A 22,769-nucleotide genomic window follows, 5' to 3' on the forward strand; every position below is an offset into this window, starting at 1 on the left:
GGAGAGCTCAACAGAGGCGTATAGGTTCATCTCTGATCCATGCAGCTTCCTTCCACCAAGTTGTGTGGTTATTGTTCCAGTAGTTTATTACATAAACCTGTTGACTGACAAATCAGAGGTGAAAACATAACCTCCTTAGCAGAGGTAATAAAACCTTCACACATTTATCAAGGAAATGTCGCCAACTTTAATAACTAGAAACACAAAAGGAAATTAAAGTAGAATGAAATGTTTCAAGAAATTCTAAATAGTTGATGGGGAATTTTCTGTTGGTCGACTTATCAAGCAAATTATTCCCTGCTACTTAGTCTATAGGGTTTTTATATTGTGTTTTATTTACATTGTATATATCGGTTTATTTTGTCGTGCACTGATTGCTCAAATTGCCCTTGAAGGATATTAAAGATTTTCTTTTATGGACAACTTAATCACAAGCTTCACAAACCAAACAAGAGCAGCAGAGGAACCCAGCAGCCAGCACGGGGCAGCCTCAAGACATCATATGGAAACAAAACTAAAAAAAACTGCACGTGCAATTCCTGCGCAATGGGCTCTGCACAGGATATGCATTGGGTTTCTGCGCAGGATGTGCGCAATAGGCCTCTGCGCCGCATGTGCGCAGTGGCTTCTGTGCAGGATGGGTGCAATGGGCTTCTGCGCATGATGTGCGCAGTTCTGTTCTGCGCAGGATGGGCGCGATGGGCTTTTGCGCAGGATGTGCGCAGTGGGCTTGAAATGCGTGTGCAGTTTTTTTTTAAATTTTTTTATTTAATTTAATTTAATTTAATTTTTTTTTTTTTTTATATATTTAGTTTTATATTTTATTTTTCATCATTTCTCTGTGCTGGTTCAGGTGTAAATCATGCTGGTCTTCTCAGGTGACTGACCTACGCAAGCCTTATTATATACTTGTGTGTCTGTGTGCCTTTGTCGCCTGTACCAGGAGCCGCCCCTGAGTTTAAATGCAGGTGATTCTCCTGCTTCTCATGCTGCTGACTTTCGCGGCGGACTCCGGCGGAAGTTGTTGCTCGAGCTAGGGGTTGTGTCAATGCGAGGAACCCGGGTGAGCAGGTGGACTGGACAGGGGAGCTATGCTACAGCTAACGCTTCTGTTTGACGACCTGCACCGGGATGTTGAGCTTGATCTCTGCAGGAAGGAGGCGTCTATCTGCCGTGTGTCATTAGCAACTAGCTAACGGTGCTAGCTTAAAACCAACCTGTACCCAGAATACTTCCCTAGTGTTTTTTAATGAATTCAATGTGAGTTTACATTTATTATCCACTCTTATTTGTATTCAAGATCTAATTTACCGTGGTGATTATTTAAAAAAACATAATAATCTGCGTGGGAATCAAATTCAAAGTAGCATCAAGGGAAATATGGATTTATGGAGGAGTTACAGGTGTTTACGTGGTCAGCACTAGATGGCGCTGTTCAACCTTCACACCCTTGTTCTACACATGAGTCAAGCATTCACATTCACTTACATCACCTTCACAAACCTCATGGAGTTACAGCAGTTTATACAATACTGTCTGTCATCTATAAACATAATGTATGTAATTCGGATCGTCTGGTCAAAACGGCGGAGAGGATAGTGGAGGATTTAATTATTATAATTTTGTTATGCAGGAGGAGAAAAAGAGCGTAAACTTCCAGGGTTATGGTGGAAAGGAGCCAATCGTTTTTGAGATCAAGCTGAAAAGGATGAAGAAGCGCGGATCTATTCAAACTGAGCCGGTCGCAGGTGCTGCCTCCTCTGAAAAGCACCCACAGGTGGAAGTTGATGTTTCATCAGCCCAGAGCCCTGAGCCAATCAGCAGCCAGACTGACCCCACTCCTCATTGGAAGACCTCAGTCGCAGAGGAGGAGGAGGAGAAGCTCTCTGAGGACACTGTTGATGTTGCATCCACCCAGATCACTGAGGAGGAGATGCAGCCAATGAGCGAACAGACTGACTACACCATCTCTCTTCTGCAGGAGAAGAACAGGATATAAATCTTCTAGGGTTATGGTGGAAAGAAGCCAGTTGTGTGTTCAAGATCAAGGTCATAAAGATGAAGAAGCACAGACTTGCTCAAACAGGGTCCCAGGTGGATGGAGACGCTGTCCAAGATCATTTTTGACAGTTTTCTCAACCATGTCAGCTTGGAGGACACCAGGAGCACAGTGGCAGACAGGCAGCGACTCCAGGAGGAAGATTGGCCTGTTGCTGGGTGAAATGTTGAACAGCAGAACAGGTAGTTAAAGTGCTGGAAGATGTCATAGATCAGCTGTTGACATTGATGAAGAGGTGCCCAGCATCTGGCCTCACCTCACTGAGGTGATCCGCCCTCTGCCTCCAGAGGCGTCTCCGTTGATCAGCTAATTCAAGTATCTTGTAAAAAACATTCTAGAAATACAAGTTTTACATTCCTGATCCCTTCTCTGCTTGGTCACATCATTAATCCGGCTGTGAGGATAATAGAAGGAACCCTATGAAGAGTATAGAGGATCTAAAATGCTACATCACAACAGTATCTTCGGTACCAATATTTCCATAGAACTGACAAAACCCGAATTATTCCTTGCATTATCAGTTTTCATACAGTTTTAAAGTTTTTTATTTAGGTTTCGTACTCTTTTAGCATCAACATTTCAAGCCTCATAAATTAACTTTATTTGTACAAGCTTTCTTCATTAAAACCAAGTTGATTTAGTACAAATTAAAAATGAAGGTTTTTCCCTGATAATATATTAAAACATCGTCTAGGCAATATGTTCACTGATCATCAGCTCTGACCTCGACTGAATATTGACCTCCAGATGTTTGGAGGCAGAGCTTGGTGACATTTTCCAGAAAACTTTAAGTCGGTGGTTCAAAGACTCACTGCATTGTGTGTGTGTGTGTGTGTGTGTGTGAAGAGACAAACTGTAAGATTAGTTCAAGATTTGAAAGAGCTTCAGTTAGTAAATGACTGAATGAATGAAGCCGTGTGTGAACGACTGTGACACAACACTGACGGGGAAATACAAAATACTTTAAACCAGTTCTGAAGTCTCATCACATGTGGAGACACAGGTTTCCCTCGTTGTCTTTTTTTATTCATTAGCACATTGACTTTGATGCACATTATGATACTCCATTATAATAGGAGTTTTTTCAGAGGACTGCTGACGTCAGTAGTGTGTATCAACAGCTGGTGTTGGCAATCAACTGTAAAAGGTTTTATTTTAAAGCGACGTTAAAGTGAAGAGGTAGAAGACTGGAGGCTGCTGCCACCAAATCATTTTTATATTTATACCTGCATGACTTTCTATATGCATACTATTTTGAATTTAAACCTATAAAGTATATACAACTTTCTACAGTTGTAGCATCTCAAATATTATATAGTTTCTTAGTTTACTACATGTATATAGGAAATACATATACAGCATGCTATACTATGTATCTTATCTCCTTATTCTTAGTTCAAACAGTTTTTTACATGCCTGTGCAATCACCCTTTACCTCTGCACTTTGCTCAATAACATTTTATACAAACCACTTCTACAGTAAAATATGTATATTATGTACATATTCTGCATTTTTATTTCAGTTTTTGTAGTTTTATTTTATTTGTTTTTATTCTGTTTCTGTCATTCTGACTTGCCTGCTGCTGAAATAACAGGATGTTCTGAGTGTGTGGATCAATAATGTTTGATCTTGTCTTATCTTAAGCCCACAGAAGAAAAATTGTATTTGAAAATAAGCCAACAAGCCAGTGTTAATCTAATTAATATCGTCCAGTTGAAAACATAAACAAATCTAAGATCCGAGTCTGAGTGCCTCCCTGCTGCCCCCCTGAGGTCACTGTGGTGCAGTGCGCCCCTGCAGCCTGCAGCATAGTGGTATGGTCCGTTCATGAAGTCAACATGGAGGCTGCTTCAGCAGAAACACTGAAGTGAACTGTTCAGTCCAGTCTAACGGAGGTGAAGTAGCTGAGTCCATGAGGCGACCTGCTGCTGAGAACCCACAGAGTCACGTGATGCAACCATCTCTGCTGCTGCTCCCGGTAGTGAGTTAGTGTGTTCACGTGCACTGACAGCGCGCGTGTGGGGGTGAGTGTGCGTGTGTTGCAGTTCCACTACTGGAGGTTCGTGCGTGTGCGTCCAGACAGGAATGGAGGCTCGTGAAGTCACCGGGGTGTACACTGAGGTCAGCGGCCTCCCTGCGCCTCTGTCTGCCCATGTGAGAGAGGAGCAGCTCCCGGAGCTCCGGGTCTACACCGTGACTGCTGGTGAGCTGCTTACACACACACCCACACACACACACACACACACACACACACACACACTAACACACACATTCAGCAGGTGGATCTCACAGAAAATTAAAGAGACCCTCGCCCAATGAGAGTTTAATGAGTCAGCCTGTGAGTGACTCTGACCTCCTGGACTCCATGGCAGCAGCTCAGAGGCGCGCTGCTACCAACACCACTGATCGTGTCCTAAAGGTTTAACAAGGTTTACACAGTGAGGCCATCTGCTCCCCTGCTGGGATACCATCCACACTGTTGTGTACTGCTATGGATTGTGAGTCAGACAAACTGTTCATTACCAGTTATCACTGACTGAAGTATGAAGTTTAAATGGACCTGGTGGGATCGCTTTCGCTTAAACGTTTTCAACAGCTTACATGAGACACACGTTATGATTTTTTTATTTTATTTATTCTTTTTTTTGGAGTCACTTAGAGTTAACACTCGAGGCTCTCATCATCAGCTATGTACCTTTTACAAAGTGATCCATTAAGCTTAGTTTTAAAGTAAAAATATGTAACATATAGTGTTTCTCTCACTTAAGTTTGGAAAAAATAAATTATAATAACAATAAAATGTATAATAGTACAGAAAGAAAAAATAATAATGTTAAAGTAAATAATACAAATGATGATCATATTAAATGAACAAAAAAGATATATACATATATGCGTTTAAACACATACATAGATATATACATGCATACCCATGCCTAAACTATGTAGGTATATGTTTGTGTTTATAAACATTTGTAACATAAACACAACAATTTACAAAGGATTGGTTAAATCAACACTATGCACTTAATAGTAGCTTCAAAAATAGTTTGATGGTTCACTAGGGCTGTCCCTTTAATTTGAAATTCAAAAATTCATTTTCACATGAGTGGAGAAGTTAATATTTGAACTGTAATGACCTGTTAGAATTCAAAATATTCAGTCTAGAAGCACATCAGATGTCTCGATTAGTTTGCCTTGTGATCCAGCAGAGGGTGTTCACTGTCATTAAAGTAAACCAGTAATGTATTATTGGTACTAACATGGAAGATCCTGGCAGGTAAAGCCACCCCGAGCAGACAATCATGAAACCAAAGCATCTGACAGGCTGAGTGTGGAAGTATTTTGGGTTCTACTCTGTCTCTGCAGGTTCACCTGATAGACACCAATGTGATCCAACATGCAGCCCAACATAATTAAATACCACTTGTGACTGCAGAGGGTGCTGCTGCTCTATAATTGACACAGTGTTGCTTTAATATCAACAAAGAGTTGCCGTAAAGTGACGTCTAAGAGCGGATCATTTTAAGCTAAAACAATGAATGACAACAATTCATATCAAAGATAAAAGTGGTAAATTTGTGTTATTTGTAGTAATAACTTCAATGCAGAAGATTTATTGAGTAACTAATCTCTGTGTCTGCATTCAGAGTGGAGTCAGAGCGACCTGGTCCGATGCTCCAGACTTCGCTACTCTCAGCAGTGGACAGTGATCGCAGACGTCAACGATCAGAAGAGCATCCGGGCTGTCCTCCCTCCTGGGTCCTGTGCACCAGTGTCTGGAGAGTGAGTTCCGTCCTAACTAATCAAAACTGTGTGAGAAATATGTAATTGGCTAAATAATATATTGGAATCTGAGCTTAAAATATTTTTACTTGTCACCTCTGTGCAGTGATGTGAAGTGAACAGAGCACACTCCAGGCTACACGTAGATATCAGATATCAGTGATGTCAGGCGTGGACAGAGGTTCAACTTTTAACCAGAGGGGGCAGTAAAACACCATTTTAAGCCTGGCGTTCTGCTTTCACTGAAGCCAAACTGATCTGAACAGTTTGAACTAAAGCAGGTTTTGACCTCTCTCCTGTCCTTCAGGTTACTGAGTGGACGCTCTCCCATTCAAGACCTGAGGGCGGTTGTCAGAGAAACCGGTGGTCACCAGCTCCTTGAGGTGAGAAGATTGGATGGTAACTCTGGTAACAGGCCCTGTGAGAGTTGTCTGTGAACATGTGGACACACTACTGATGTTTGGTTTTAACTGTTAGATCTGGGACTGCAATGGCCTCAGGAAATGCCTCAACCTGACTGCCCTCAACCAACATGGCCGATTATATGACGATGGTGAGGCATGTTTTTTTAAATGATTTGTTTTGTGCCCTTATTTGTTAGTGTTCATGTATATGATTACACAAATATTCATGTCAATGTGTGTGTGTGTGTGTGTTTCCAGCTCAGTTTGGGTGTATGTCGTGGTCTGAGTGTGAGAACAAACTGCTTTATGTCGCTGAGAAGAGCAAGAACACATCATCACAAACATGTGATGGGGAATCTGCATGTGGGAAGGTATCTCACACACACGCACACGCACACACACACACACACACACACACACACACATACACGACAGAAGCATTGAACGTTTTGTAGAATACATGTTTGTTGACTTGTCTCACATTCACCTCGTGTCTGTTATCTGTTACACAGGACAGGAGTGTGTACTGTGAGGACTGGGGCGAGGCTCTGACCAACAAGAGCAGCCCAGTGATTTGTGTGTTGAGCTTGCAGAGCGGCACCGTCACTGTGCTGCAGGGCGTGCCGCCTGACGTCTCTCCTGGACAGGTGAGGAGGGCGAAGACATTTACACTTCCCCATCGTCTGACCCAGCAAGGACCCATTTGGACTGTAATTAATGTCTCACTCTCGTTCTCTCTCCCTCTCTCCCTTTCTCCCTTTCTCTCTCCCCTTCTCTCTCCCCAGGCTCTGTGGGCTCCCGGGAGTCAGTCTGTGTTTTTTGTTGGTTGGTACCATGAACCCTTCAGACTCGGCCTGAAGTTCTGTTCCAACCGCAGGTGAATTTATTGTTAAGATCATCATTCTTAATTATAACTATAGAGGATTAGCTAGCAACTGACCAAAGATAACAGAAACTACATTCAAACCTTTTTTGGTACCAGAAAAATCTATTTTAGGGGTCTTGTGTAAAAATACAGTTTTGGGGTCTAGCAGGACTCTCACTACCAAATGTAAGTATTGACTTCTTCTTCCCTGTATGTCTGCTTCTCTTTAAACGGTGTTTCAGGTCTGCGTTATTCAAGTTAGACCTGGATGGACACTGTGGTGAGGATGTTGTCCCTTTTGTTGATTTAATGAATGAACTCACTAATTAAACCTCAGTTAATCTGTCCCCTGTATGTCCTCATCCCTCCACTCCAGAGTGTCTGTCAGGGGACAACCTGTCAGTGTCCTGTCCGAGGCTGAGTCCAGACGGGTCCACGCTGATCTACCTGCAGGGACGAGTGTTTGGTCCTCACAATCAGTGCCACAGTCTGCAACAGGTACTGAGTGTGTGAGTGCGGGTGCATGCATGTGCATGTGTGTGTGTGTGTGTGTGTTTCTTGTGACATCAGTTAAACAGTGACTGTTAATCCTTCACAGCTGGACCTGAAGAGCAGGAAGACAACCACACTGTTGGATGTTGTCAACAGACCACGGACCGGTAAGTCACATGTACAAATATCCAGTGTTGTGGTTCATGGCTCACTCTGATAACATTGTTGGTCCATGAGTCAACTCATCAGATGGAGCAGTTTATACGTTATTATCAAACTCTTATGACAAAGAATAGAGACTTCATATTTTGACTTCCATTCATTGTGTAAACTTCACTGTAAGCTGTATTATAAATTACTATGAATAAAAAGAAAACACATATTCAACCAAATAGATAGAACTTAAATCAAAATGAAATTACAGAAAATCAAAAAATGTAAACTCAACTCAACATCTTTTCTGCATAGTGTGTGTAAGATAAAATTTTTAATCTTACTGATGTTACTGATCCCTTGATCTTACCTCATGCACCACCATGACAGTTTTGTTGATACGTTTGCACAATAGAATAAACATGTGTAAAATATAGTAATACATTTATATACAATGACAAATTATATGATAATAATAACAGCCCTTTAGTCATTTTTTTATTTTACTGTCAGAGAAGTTCATTGGACTCTACCATTATTTAGAATGCTGATATTCCTTGAACGAGCTAAAGTTAGCGGAAAGTCATACCAGAGCTGCTCAGTGATGGAGAGAATGATAGAGCTTGTTGGAAGACCAGAGCTGAAATTCAAATGATCTAAACTCACAGGTGATTATTTCTCTCCTTGTCCGTGTTTTAGGCGAGTTTGCAGGAGTTTATGAAGCTCTGGCATCCTGCTGCTGGTCTGCAGACAGTCAGCGAGTGGTGTTCAGCAGCGCCTGCAGGAACTGGAAGGTAACAATGTTTTAAAGGATCAGTTTGACTTTTTAGGAAATATGCTTCTGTGCTCTTTTAGAACCTGGAGTAAATTTGCTCATAACATTGGTTCAACACTGAACAAAGCCAGACTTGCTGTTCCTCTTCTATTCCAGGCTTTATGCTAAGCTAAGCTAATCACCTGCTGGCTCATGCTTCATTATCAATACACAGATGTGAGAGGGATATCCATCCTCTCATCCTACTCTCTGCCAGAGAGAAAATTTGTGTAATTCTAAAAATGTCTCATCATCTTTGTGTATTTGTTCTTCTTGTGGATTCATCATGACTTAGGATCTCTTCATGGTCGACAGAAGAACGAGAAAAGTCTCCTCCCTATCTGATAGTAAGAGTCCATCCTCTCCTACACCTCCTCCACCTCCTCCTCGTCTCTCTTCTCTGTCCACATTTCCATTTCTTCTTTCTCCTCCTCCCTCCTCTCCTGTCCTTCCCCCTCCTCCCTCCCCTTGTTGGCCTCTCAGTCCACCCCTATCTCCTGCTCTCAATACTCCTCCTCCTCTTTTTTCTCCTCCTTCTCATGTTCCTCTCTCCCCTCTTTTCCCGGCTCCCTCTTTTCCTTTTGGTCCAGTTCCTCACCCTCCCTCTGACACTGACTTTCCTCCGCCTCCTTCTCCTTCTCCCTCTCCTTCTCCTCCTCTTCCTCCCCTTCCGCCTCTTCCTCCTCCTCCTCCTCACCCTCATCACCAGGAACACGAGAGTGAACTGAAAGGTATGACGAGACCAACAGGCTTAAGGTCACCATCAGCAATCTGCTAGAAAATTCCAGAATAAAAGAAAAAGTTGCTGAAATGTGCACTGAGATTTAGTGTTTTTAGAGGTAAAGATTTGTGTATTCTGAAACGTATTTTACTTGAGCTTGAGACTATTCAACATTTCAAATTTAAATATTTAATTTCAAAAGAAATTGCTCTCCAGCTGTATCTGTGATTTGGATATTTGTGACCTTCACATTAAATATTATTTGAACACTTTAGAAACTTTATTGGGACCTTTTATCTCTATAAATGATCCTGCTCTTATCACTTTTCCCTCCTGTTGTTCTTCATCACTTCATATACTTTATTGTTGTCTCTCTGTTTTGCTCTCCGTCCTCTGCAGGTCTCTCTGATGTTCGCAGAGTTTATGGCAGCTGGAAGCTGCTGACAGTCCAGAGTGACATGATGATCGTCTGCTGCTCCAGCCCCAATACACCACCCACTCTGGTCAGACCACACACACGCACGCACGCACGCACGCACGCACGCGCACACACACACACACCACCACCGACACCACACATTTTTGGGGGATCTGCATAAAAATTTAACACAGTCACAAATATCAGTCCCAAGTGTGCTTGATTTTTCTTTCCGTTTCATTAAGATCCTTGAATTATTCTCTGAGAAATGAATGAAAATGTGGAATAATGCCTGAAAAATATCATGAAGATCAGTTGAGTGGTTTCTGTGTTGCCCTGCTAACATACAAACACATACCAGAACATAATTGTGGATGTGTGTGCATGTGTGTGTACAGAGGGTGGGTTTCCTTCCCTCAGCAGGTGAAGCTGTGACCTGGCGAACCCTGCTGCCGCCCGTCATGACCTTTGATTTCCCTTGGACAATTCTTGATGTCACACCTGCACTTGAGGAGGAAAACACTCAATACTGTGAGCTCTCAGTCACTTCTTTGATAATAGGACTCAGTCCGAAGTTTAGCTCTATTCTTACTTTCTGTCTCTGTTACCTCAGCGGGTCTAGACTTTGGTGCTGTCCTGGTTAAACCGTCTCCTCCCCTGCATGAGGGCAGTTTACCTCTGGTCGTCTTCATCCATGGTTTGTGTAAACTTAGTTTTTACTGTGAGGATGTTGTCTTTCTGTATTTCTGCTTACAGGAAAGAAACATAGTAAAACACACTGCTTTTTAATACCACTATAAAAAGTTTTTGTCTATTTGCTCCTCCAGGTGGTCCTCACTCCCAGTTCCCTGCAGAGTGGAACTGCACCACAGCTGGACTGGTTAAACTTGGCTTTGCTGTGCTCATGGGTGAGATTCCTGATTCTCTCAGCTGTATGCACGCAGGGAACCTAAAGAATGAGTTTCAGGGAAACAAGCCTGTTTGCTTTATCACTGTGAGTTAGATGTGAACATTGATACTGATTAAACTTAAATATCAAGCTAGAGCCAGGAGCTGGTTCAGTCATAAAAACTGAACACAAATTAAATAAAATAATTTTTAGTTGAAAATAGATTTTTTTTACTACATATGATAAGATGAAATAAGATCATCCTGTATTACTCCCACAATGGGCAAGATTACAGCCGCAAAGGGAGTCAGAAATCCTTTTTGATTTCTTAAAAACTTTTTGTTTTTATGTTATTTTCAGGAAAAACATTGTTGTCGTTCTATTTTTTCCATTTATTTACCTTGCATTTTACACTCACACTCTTATACAAGATGTTTCTTTTTTTGCGAGGGTTGATAAAAAACATTTTTAAAGAAACACAAACCATTTGGTAAAAGGTGAAAACACTGAACCTTTTAAATTCACATTACCAAAGATGTTGATGGTCCTGTCTGAAACACCATTCAGTTTTTGTTTCTTCCCTCCCTCTCTGTGTCTCTCTTTCCAGTTAACTACCGGGGATCCACAGGGTTTGGCCAGGACAGCATTTTGTCCCTGATTGGTCACATTGGAAGTCAGGATGTAAAAGACGTGCAGGTACGAGCTGTTCCCACTGTTTTGAATCAAAGACCTGGATAATGTGCAGGCGCTGAATAACTGCAAAGTGAAAAACATGAGAATCCCATAAATCGGTCACTAGGGAGGAAAAGGACAAATTGCGGCCCCTCTCGGTATCACCTTGTAAATGATTTGTTGTCTTGTGTGACTAACTGTCTTTTCCCAGAGGGCCGTGCTTACTGCGCTGCAGAGCGACCTGACCCTTGACCCCAAACGCTTGGCCGTGATTGGTGGCTCTCACGGGGGTTTCCTATCCTGTCACCTGGTTGGTCAGTACCCTGAGTTCTACAGAGCGTGTGCAGCCAGGAACCCTGTCATTAATGCTGCTACGTTATTGGGAACCAGTGACATAGTGGACTGGTGAGAGACATGTTTACAAACAACTCATCCAAATGATGGACACAAGCTTTAGCTCCTTTGACTCTTCTCTCCCTGCCTCAAGGCGTTACACCAGTGTGGGGATCCAGTACTCGTATGACCAGATCCCCACTGCTGAGGCCCTGGCTCTCATGTTAGAGAAGTCACCCATCACACATGCTGCTCAGGTCAGACTCATGCACACTCAAAATACAGCCTTTCAATCATAATGTACATATGACTAACATGTTCTCAGGTTATTTCTATTCTGAGTTTTATTTTCTCTTTAATTAACAAGACTATGCATCTTTAAAAGTTGAACTTAAAAGCTGCAGACATGCACAGAGCTCTGGTTACTATTCTGAACGTTTCTAGAGGGGCTCTATGTGGCCCACTAAGAAAATTTCAAGAGAATTGCCAGCGAGCAAGTTGATTACTTTTCTAACACGCGACTGATGCGAAACTGAAAATAATTCAAAGTCTCTATTCCAGAGTTTGTCTGAAAATGTTTATGGGAAACAGAGAAATCAGAGGAATCAGCTTCTATCTGCAAGACGTTTTGATCCGGCTCCCAAGTAAAATCACTCAGTGCCTGATCAGAAGTCAGTTTCACGAAGAAACTGTACCTGTATATGTAAATGTGCCTTTGTACACTACATAATTTGTCTGTCTGTGTATGTGTGTAGATCAAGGCTCCAGTGCTGCTGATGCTGGGAGGCAGAGACAGACGTGTGTCCCCTCATCAAGGTCTGGAGCTCTATAAAGCACTGAAGAGCAGATCATCACCCGTCAGGTACAAATTACATCAGATAAAGAAAACACACCAGAGACCAACTTTTAATTAAACTCAAGTATTCCTCTATCCAAGAAAAACATTATCAAAGCTTTAAGACTATAAATTGTGGTGAAGTCTGATTTGATCTGTGTTCTGTTCGTCTGTCTAGGCTGTTGTGGTTTGCAGAAGACGGACATTCACTGTCCAGAGTGGACACACAGGCCAACTGCTTCCTCAACACAGTGCTGTGGTTGTACCAGCACCTGTGAAAACACACACATGCACACACACACACACACACACTGCTGAACATGACGTTTACATTAGATTACTATCACAGCAGTATTGAATCTTTCTGCCTTTTTAACAAAAAACATCTACCTGATTTTGTACAAACATGGCATGAAATAAAAAAAATCTTACAAACCTGTATTGCTACATATATAAAAGTGTCAAAAATGTCAAAAAATGTGTTTTATTATGTATTTATTTTAGCAATGAATAAACAAACAAATAAATCAACAAATGATGCTGCTAAACCTAATGTGTTTTGTGGCTCGTGGTTCATATCTGGAGTCTTATAACATTTTCTACAAATATGATTGAATGTGATAAACATGGCTCATCAGATACAGTAAATGTAACTTGCACCTTGTCCAGTAGATGGCAGTCTCTACTTATGAACAGCTACTCCAAATACAAACTCAACCTTTTAGTATAGCAACTTCTTCACTGAGCAAATATGTACGCATGACTTTAAATAATATATTTTTAACTAAACCAGTTGAACATGAGTTGCATCAGAGTGAATGCATAACATCAACTCACAGTAGAATTAAAGTCACAGGGTGGAGGTATGACCCTCTTGGTGGCTGCTTGCTTTTAAAATCGGAGTTACCAATTAAAAACTCTTAAGAGACTAAGAGTTCAGTGTCTCATGTAACTTAAACGACCGCATTTCAAAAACGTGACATCTGAAGCCTTGTAGCCACTCAGACCCACTTCAGAGCTGTAAACCCCCCCAAACCACTCGAAACCTAATCTGGAGCCTTTAGCTGAGGCTCTTGACCACCTACCTCACAGAGCTGCCCGTACACACAGTCTAATGTAGTGCTGGCCTCCAAGCCAAGTTATTTATTCTCCCTTCAAAGTCTTGCAACATGACCATTATAGATTTTGAGTGTCTTCTGCTCCCAGTAACCCAACCCTCCATGTCAGGATGGTTTGCAATTTAGATCTTAAAGCTTCCAGAGACAGCGAATGTACAGATATTCTTTACTCAATAACGAGTTCAGATACTTGTCTCAAGTAATAAGTATAAGTAGTGATTCAACATCTTTAATCAAGTAAAAGTTCCCCAGTGACGGCCGTTTCTACTGGCTGTATCTGTGCAGAGCAAAATGAGTCTCATGTCACATTAACATAGTTCGAAGACCATTTCACTTTAACCATTTTGCTTCCAAAATAATAAAACAAACATATTAACAGGGTTAAAGCAAAAAGATTTCTGAATATGAAAAATTGTCCAGGGCGAATTTGGTTTATTGTATCGAATGAAGTATTCTTTGTTTGGATGAGTCCAGGCAGGGATGGGGAACTTCTTGTTGCTATGCTTCTATCAGTGATGTTGGCTGATTCTTCACTTTCTTCTAAGTTGTTCCTCCTTGTCAAGGACATATGCACCATGCGTCCTCTGATGTGTCTTTAAAGCCGAGCTACATCTGTTAATGATAGATACACAAAAAAACGTCTTTTGTGTGTCATTCTCCATTTAGGTCGAAATCTGTCAAAATGTTTGGAAGGCCGAGCTCGATGACACAAAGAAAAGTGATACTACTAAAATGAATTCAAACGAAAGTAACAAGCCTCTTTTAAAGATGTAAGGAGTCGAAAATATAAATATTTGTGTTGAAGTTTAGATAGTAAAAGTAAAAAGTTCTAAAAATATTGAAATGATAAAGTAACAAAGTATTTGTAAAAATACAATAAGAATGAAAGAACGAAAAAAGAGCTAAAATGTGAAGAGGTCTGAGGAGAAGAGGTGAGACTGTAGCTGAGGAAAACAAAGCCTGTGTCTGTCAGTGCTCTGATGACCTCGTCGAGACGCCAGTGACCTTCAAGAGTCTCCCTCTCATTTCCCAGACAACACAATTGGACATTCCTGCAGTTGGTACTGATGCAGATGAAATGAACAGATGCAGATTTTAAAAAGATGAAATGTCCGAGATGAGACACGGAGGTGGTCTGATGGCTCCTCTCAGCGCCCTGCTGTCCCAGACACAGCGTCGGGATTAGCTGCCCTCTCTCACCAACACTTTGCTAGGTGGCCTTGACTGCAGCTGCCGCCTGATGAGGTCGCTGTGATGTGGGCGTTGGGGTGAGGTCACCAATTTGAGAGATGGACCGGTGGGAGGGGACGGGACGGAGACTGTGTTGATGAGGAAGTGACAGACGAAGAATGGACGAGTGAGACAGAGGCGAGCGTTCCACAAAATGAATGAGCCAGATAGAAGGAGAAGTTCACAGCGTCCCTCTGTGGCATTCTGGTGTGTGTGGGCTGGGGCACAGAGATGAAGCATTGTTGAAAGCTGCAGACAGAGGAAAGACTCAGGCTCATGCGGAGTGCATGTAGGTGGGAGACGGACAAAGAGAGGAAAGAGTTCAAGAGCCTTTTCTCACTCTGGGACACAAAGAGCCTTTTGGAGTTGGTGTGTTTCCCCCGCTCCGGCCGGCTGCAGAGAGGGGAGGACAAAATGTGACATTTTAGCCTGAGGGAGGCGCCGGTGGGCAGCTTGTGGAACATGCAACGCATAGCATTTTATTTCCCGTGCAGGTGGAAAGTTTGTCGTTATCATCGGAAAGGAAAGATGACCAGAGACAACAGGATTGATCCTCTATGGATATACAGCTGCTCACCTTACAACAACCCAAAAAAAGGAGAAAGAGTTAGCCTGTCCAACGTTAACATAGACCGCAATGTCCACGTAGACCGCAAAAGCCACATAGAAAGGGATGGCATGGTGTACAGAGGACTTCCGTGTTGCTCAGGGATGAAAGGCTGCATTTATTAGCTGCATGTGGAGGAGCCTTTGGAATGGCACAGCCTAGTGGCGCCTCAATCAGTCCTGGCAGTCCCTGAATTGGGTCAAAGTTTATGAAAGTTATGTCATCTCATGTCACAGCTGAACACTGGATATCTTGCTTGTTGAGATAATGTGTCAGACCATATCTTTGCCAAGTAACTTCCTGGACTCCAGGACAGGATCAGGCTCCTCAGGCTGCCTGTGTTTCCCGGCTAACGGCCCTGATGCTGGACTATACTAACCATCTCCTGCTTGTAGCTTCATCTTAACTAAGACCGCTAGTGGCACCATGGATCTACTATTTAAGAATATGCAAATATTTCCTAATCTGAAGGGTTAACATAAACCTGCTGGAGTAAAATTTTGAGTAAAATTTAATGTGTCTGTTTGAGGTCTGACGTTGGAAGGAGGACGGCTCTTGTTGGTGCTGGAGGATTCAAACCCTCAGCATACAAAGTCTGGCTGTAATCCTTGACTGAACGTAAATCCGCTGTGTGCCATTGTACCGGAGGAAAAAGCTCAACAGAATAAAGTGGAATGGGCTGAAATTGGACCTGGATGGGTTTTGAGATGACTTGAATTCTGGGATTGAATGTCTCTTCACACTTTGAAATGGTAACTTCTCATCCAAGCCCTCGAGCCATCACGTTCACCTGTGGTGTTGAAGAGGAGTTTTCTTTTCTTGAAGAGGCAGTGTGGTTAAAGTCCGACTTCACATTGTCCAATAAAAGCTTTGCTCCTCATTACACTTTTTTTGTATGTGAACTCTCTTCCTGTCTTTTCTTTGTCTCCCTGTTTTTAACTCAAAACTATTTGTGTGTGTGTGTTTACAGCGTTTGTTAACAAGCCTGTGAACACAGGCTATAATAGGATTTGACCATCTCCGTTTCCCTTCAGCCTTCGACTTTAGAGGACTGTTTGAACAGTGAGGGCCAGGCTCAGGGAAGGAGGGGCGCGACCTTTTCATTTTCTTTTCGTCATTCTTCTCATTCTTTCTCTCTCTTATCGCATCCCTTTGTCCATCTTATGTTCTAATAATGCATTTGTGGTGGTGGGATTCACATAGTTTTGCAGAGCAGCTGGGGCTGTGAGGTGGACCAGTTGTTTAACGTAGTGAGGAAGGTGTGTTGGTGGCTGTGGGCTCACTATAAAGCCTTTTGGATTGGTCTTGTTACCTCGAACATAAACAAGGTTGACATTCACTGAACAGATTTAGAAGTAACTTGGTGGAATGTTGGTACATGGACCAACAAGGACCAGGCACTGATATCTATGAGTGAGTGTAATGTGGTGCAGTTTGATTGAATTTAAGGGGACTGTTGGCCTCTGGTGGAGGTATGTGCTCCACTGAGTGCCAATCAAGTTCACATTTGTTTTCAAGTTAGATCAGTGGTCCTAGATGTTTTTCAGCCTTTCCTCCTAAATCAATCATTTACAATGAAAGGGCTAAAAATGAATACAAAAGATTCCAAGATGAATTTTAGTGGAAAATAAAAGCATTAAAGCATCAGCATATTAAGTTAATATTTCCCTGTGTAAATCATATTTACTCAACTTAGGGTTTTTTTCATATGTAGAGCTTTGCACAAGTTTTTAACTGTTTCCACTAAAAATCTGATTGTTTCACTACTATTACTATAATGCCAGAATAATTGTCTTGTTACGGGAATATTTTTTTTTAGGACGCAATACTTACACTTTCATTCACCAATGTGGAAACACTAAACGTTTAAATACTATAGCATAAAAACTGTTTAATCTGGGCTGAGATTAAAAATTGGTGGATTAATTAAAAACAAAATTTGTCAGGGTGCAATGGAAACAGATCAATACTGCATCACATACATGAAGCCAAACTTTTCCTTGTACATTACAGTGGGTGAAAAACACATTCATTTCCCATTTTCTGGTTGAATTTAGGCTTCTAACAGACATAATAACTATAGATGGAGAGTTTCTGCAGTGGTGTGTCATGTTAAACGGCTGACATACTTCTCGTTATTGTTTTTCAGTGATTACCTGGTCCACCTGTTTTTATTAATGCCTTTCTACACAACTTACTCCAAAGAAGGACGAGAGCCCGGTGTTGTTGTTTGCTCTTCTGGTTAATGGGAGGATGTAGGTGTCAATGACCTGTTGGCTGCAGAATCTGTGATAGGACTGTTTGTCTACATGCAACATTCCTGCACCTGAATTCGCCGATATGAGACGTGAGTGTTCATCAGGGCCTTTATCTAGGGTAAATAAGGAGATGGGCGGATGATGGAGAAGCAACAGTTCATTGAGTTCTACAAAGCAGATTTTAAAATGGGCATTTTTCCTTTATTCAAGAGATTGGTCTTTCAGTTTGAGAGTAGGACTTTCACTTTCAGATTTGTTCATGCTCTCACTCAAAACCCTGCGCTCTCACTCACCTACACCCTTGTTGTGCTTAGATTTCTCTTCTTGAGTTTATGCTGCTTCAGTGGTCGTGTTGAAACGTCTGTTCTTGGATTTGACCTCTGCTCTCGGATCTGTCGTGCAATAAGTCGGACAAAATTGCCCAACCAATAGAAGGCCAGGTGTCATGATGAAGATTGAAATAGCCCTCCTTGTGCATTGAGTGCAGTAAATGTAAGCACAAACAGGGCATTATTAAATGCAAGCGCAGGTTTTGAAGAGAGAGTGTTAAATATTTGTACGTGAAAGTCCTGCTCTCAAACTGAAAGACCATGCTCTTCAATAAAGAGAGAGAGAAAACAAAAACATAGACACCTCTGAATTTATACGCCTGGATTAGTTTACCAGTCCTGTCTGAAAAGGTATCGACAAGCATCTTTCATTTAATTGGTTTGTTGGAATCTATCATAAAAATATACCTGACAATTAGATAGACTGTCAGTCATTTGTCAGCTGAAAACAGTTATGACTTAAGTTTATTCACTTTAAACTCACTTCAGCTCATTTATGCTCCGAGTCCCTGAAGCCATGATCTGTCAGGGAAAAACATTTTACTTCTCCAACTCCAGATCAGTGTCAGGACTCAGGAATGACAGGAATCCAGAATAAAAGCCATGAGTGCTTATCTCAGCTCTTGAAGTTATTGAGACTCCCTCAGCAGTAAAAGGAACACATAAGCTTGTGTATGAACTTTCTTTTTACTTGTTAACCTTTTCAACAGTGAAGTAGCCACCTTGTCCACCTCAGGCTTGAGTCTTGGTGAACTGGGTTTTAAAGAGTATGTGTCAAACCAAATAAGTACTCTTTAAGAAACAGGTCACCACAGATTCAAGCCTGACATGACTCTGCAAGACGTTAGATAATATAACTGGTGGAATAATTCTTATACTTTGTCTAATGCCAGAAATTTTAAGTCTTTATTTGGAACGGCTGTAGATTGGATAAAAAGCTGGCCTTCAAAATAAGGAGAGAGAGATGAGGTAAGAAAACTTACCTCATCTTTTAATACTAAACTTAAAACTATCCTTTTGAGCTGCAGTGCTTTAAGTAGCCTGTTATTTTATTTAGATTCCTGACATTGGTTTTATGTATTAAAACCTATGCATCTATTTATGTATCATATTTTCCCCAAACAGTTATCTTTACACTTTCCTCATAGTTTTGTGTTTAACTTCCATGGTAGCACATGCTTTGTGCGGCACGTTGTGCTTCCACGTGGAATGTTTTGTACAATATGAATAAAGTTTTAGTTGCTGTGAATGAATGAATTATCTTAATATATCTACAAAGTGGTCAAATACACTGCAGGTTTACAGCATCAATATAAATGTTCACAGTGGTTGGAGCTCCTGTTGTAAAAAATGACAACAGGATCCTTACTCTCTTCCAACACAAATCACTTCAGGTATTTGGTTCCAGTGTCCTGCTGTAACTCTCTTTCTGTCAGCAGCTAATTGCTCCACCATTAACCCTTTGACTGATGTTCTGGGTGGCTGTTAATGTTGTGAAGCCAAAATGACCACAGGTGCCGTCCACCTCGGAGGAGCGGGAATCCAACGCTGTTCTCACACTTAAGTGTCAGCCTTGGTATTTTGCCCTGAGTTCAATTTGTATTATATGACTAAACAACAGTGTGTGTAAGGCTCCAGATGTGACAATGTTTTTACTTTCTTTAATGTCATGGTTTCAGTCAGACAGCTCGCGTTCAAACGTTTATTGCAACAGTAGGACAAGTTAGTGATGAGCAAATTGTACCCCCCCCCCCGTCGGAGCCTAATAGCCCGCTTATAAGTTGGGTGTGCATTATACAGCTCCAGTTGGCTGCCTGAACTAGCTCGCAGGCCTCGCTCCATATCTGAGAGCAGATGTTGCGCTCACTTTTCACTGACCAGTTCCATCAAAACAATAAATATAGTTTGGACTGGAGTCCTTCATGGATTTTTATGGGCTGATCCAGATATACTGGCTGATATATATTTATAATAAACTTGACAATAATTACTAAGATGTTGTAGTGTAGCCCTTGTGACAACAGGCTTTATAATTTACAGTTTAACTATACATATACAAAGAAAACAAGAATCCATAGAACATGAATTAAGAAAATAAACATAAATACACACCTCTGCATCATTTATTCTGTCAAATAAAGCTTTTCATATTGGTGGATATCTGTAAAAATAAATGTGGATACTGACATGTCTGTGAAAGGATCATATCGGCCAGTTTTAATTGACCAACCAATAAATCGCTGAGGATCCCAGTGTGGACTGCGGGGGTGTTTAACTGCAGAGAGTCTATTAAGCATGTCATGATATCAGTTACGTTTTTTTTATATGTTAATCCTGATACTGCCACCATGGTCAGAGTCTGAGAAGGAAAATGTGTGTACGTGACAGATTGTAGTTTTCACAGTGTGTCGTCTGAAGGAAACCACTGCTCCTCTATGACTGTGACAAAGACTGAATCTTGAGTTTATCACTGATTCTCTTTACGCTGATTCACACAGCTACCAGCAGAACCCTCCTCATAGCAGCAACCTGCAACATTATCAACAATGGATTCACATACTAATAAATAAAACCTCCACTAACTTCATTTTTGGCGTTTTTATTTAATCTTGTGAGGTTGTTTTGTTCATTTCAGCATTTTTTTTGTGTTTGTGTCGGCATGTTTGTGCGTCTGTACATGCATGCAGATTGTGGGTCTGTATTAATAATCCATGCTGTGAAACATTTTGCAATGCATGATGCATTATTCATTGATAAGAGATGGGATGCTGTTTCATTAGTCAAACCAATTGGGATGCCATCCCGGACCCACCTATCATTACACTGCTCAGTGATTCATACAGTTTGTGCGTGTGTGTGTGTGTGAGTGTATTCTAGATATGTCATTGTGTTGACTTGATGTATATAATTTAAATATCCTTAACCCTGCAATGGGTAGTAAAAGTACCACATAAATATATTTTCTCATTTTTTGTTTGCGGCTGTATATGGGTTAAAGCAGTCGCCTGCTGTTTTAACAGCTTCTTCCTACATGTGTTGTACAGTGATGCCTGTCAGAAGGTTATCAAATCCATATTTTATAATAGATAAGTGCTTTGCTCAGATTTGATCTGGGGCCATGGGTTTAAAAGACATGTGCTGCTCAATCAAGAGCAAAATCCACGTGAATCCACGTCCTATAGGCAAGAGACTGGAACCGTGAGTATGGCAACATGCTGAGATCATATTTAAAAAAACATAGTGTATTTCATGTGGTGCTTGATACAATGTGAGACATGACTTTTAATGACGGTATGAGTGGTTTGGCTTTGTCGCCGAATATTTTTTTAATTGCCCTTTTTTTAAAGTTAACTTTCTGTTAAAATTTAAAATGGTATAAAAGCTGTAATAAAATGTTAATTCAAATTAATACAAGAACCATGAATGTCTTGCTGCTGTAGCTTATTTATTATGACATCATTATATAGACTTTGTCCCAGAACCCTCAGCTCTGACTGACTTCCAGCGTCCCAGTCTCCTCTCTAGTAACTGAGGTACCTGAAAAGTTAATTTTTCAAAAGGCGTCTGACTCACGACGCGTTTTATGAACTTTAGAGTAGAGTTACAGATTTGAGGTTTGAATACGTTTCCTTTCTCTATCGTCTGTTTCCTTGCGTTCTTTCTGTTTTAACTAACTTTCTTTTCTCGCTCCTTTTCACCCTGTGCCGTATAGCGTCTTGTGTTTGCTCTGTCTGGAGATTAGCCTGCCATTTGCTGCTGAAGTCCGTAAGACTTTATCCATTAGTGGGGGGTGTTTGCCAAAGGCCTCTGCTCCTTCTGGGGTGGATCAGAGGGAGAGAGAGGAGCACATGAATGTGTGTTTGCGCTATCATGCACTTATATGTGCATGTGCAGCATTTAGGGGTCTGTGTGTGTGTGTGCGCCTCCTTAGTTTGGCTGGTGCATGGGTGGGTTCAGACAGTGAGGGTGTGTGAACATGTTGTGTATGTGTGTGTGTCTGTGTATCTTTCATAAATGCAGGATTACCCTGTTGGCCCCGCTCTGCACCAAAACAAACACGTAGGATTTGAGTCCACTTAATGAAATACACAGACACACACACACACACACACACACACACACACACACACACACACACACACACACGCACACACTTTATTCAACCTTTATTGAGTATTTCATCTAAATGTAAGTCCACCTTGTACATTTTATATATGTAATACAGCACACGTGTGTTCATCCCACTGCATCAGTGTAGTGTTTGTGTGCAGAAACATTGATGTGTATGTATTGTCTGCTGTGTGTATGTGCACGTTGCATAAATGTGCAGCCTCATGTTTATTCATCGGCTGCTGAAACTTTGCTGCAGTTTTCATTTGGCTCTGAACACTTTGATCTCTGGATGACTCAGAATGCTGAGTCATGGAAAAAACTAAGGACGCAAACACAAACCCACGGCTGAATAGACACCGAGCACGGACACACTCGACTAGTTCAAATATACTGATACATATACACTCTGCGTAGGCACTTACTGCGGACAAATTTCATTTAAAATTCACACACTCACACACACACACAGCCATGTCAAAAAGCACAAAACAGACTAACAACGATGTAACACACTCCATTTAAAACCTGCACATCAGGGCATATACACAAGTATTGATTCACAACAAACTCAACCACAAACATCTAAACATAGTGCAATACTTGCTGACTTGTTATAAAGCCAAAGTACTCCAAACTTTATATTTACCTCAAAGTAACTGGAAGTATAAAAAA

At 41.4% G+C, this 22,769-nt stretch overlaps 1 protein-coding gene across 1 annotated transcript; it reads left to right on the forward strand.

Annotated features, from left to right (window-relative positions):
• Positions 1-3,857: 3,857 nt before the first annotated feature.
• Positions 3,858-12,995, forward strand: zgc:136971 (S9 family peptidase). The gene is made up of 21 exons (XM_062392466.1): positions 3,858-4,263; positions 5,711-5,846; positions 6,154-6,229; positions 6,324-6,399; positions 6,509-6,621; positions 6,763-6,897; positions 7,036-7,127; positions 7,358-7,395; positions 7,492-7,613; positions 7,714-7,774; positions 8,460-8,554; positions 8,870-8,921; positions 9,695-9,798; positions 10,112-10,244; positions 10,327-10,410; positions 10,541-10,621; positions 11,210-11,298; positions 11,486-11,679; positions 11,762-11,864; positions 12,363-12,469; positions 12,621-12,995. The coding sequence occupies exons 1-21, from the start codon at positions 4,146-4,148 to the stop codon at positions 12,718-12,720; spliced, it is 2,109 nt and encodes a 702-aa protein (XP_062248450.1). The 5' UTR covers positions 3,858-4,145; the 3' UTR covers positions 12,721-12,995.
• The last annotated feature ends 9,774 nt before the right edge of the window (positions 12,996-22,769 follow it).

Source organism: Platichthys flesus, chromosome 7, assembly GCF_949316205.1.
Source record: "Platichthys flesus chromosome 7, fPlaFle2.1, whole genome shotgun sequence".
In the NCBI taxonomy this organism is placed as follows: domain Eukaryota; kingdom Metazoa; phylum Chordata; class Actinopteri; order Pleuronectiformes; family Pleuronectidae; genus Platichthys; species Platichthys flesus.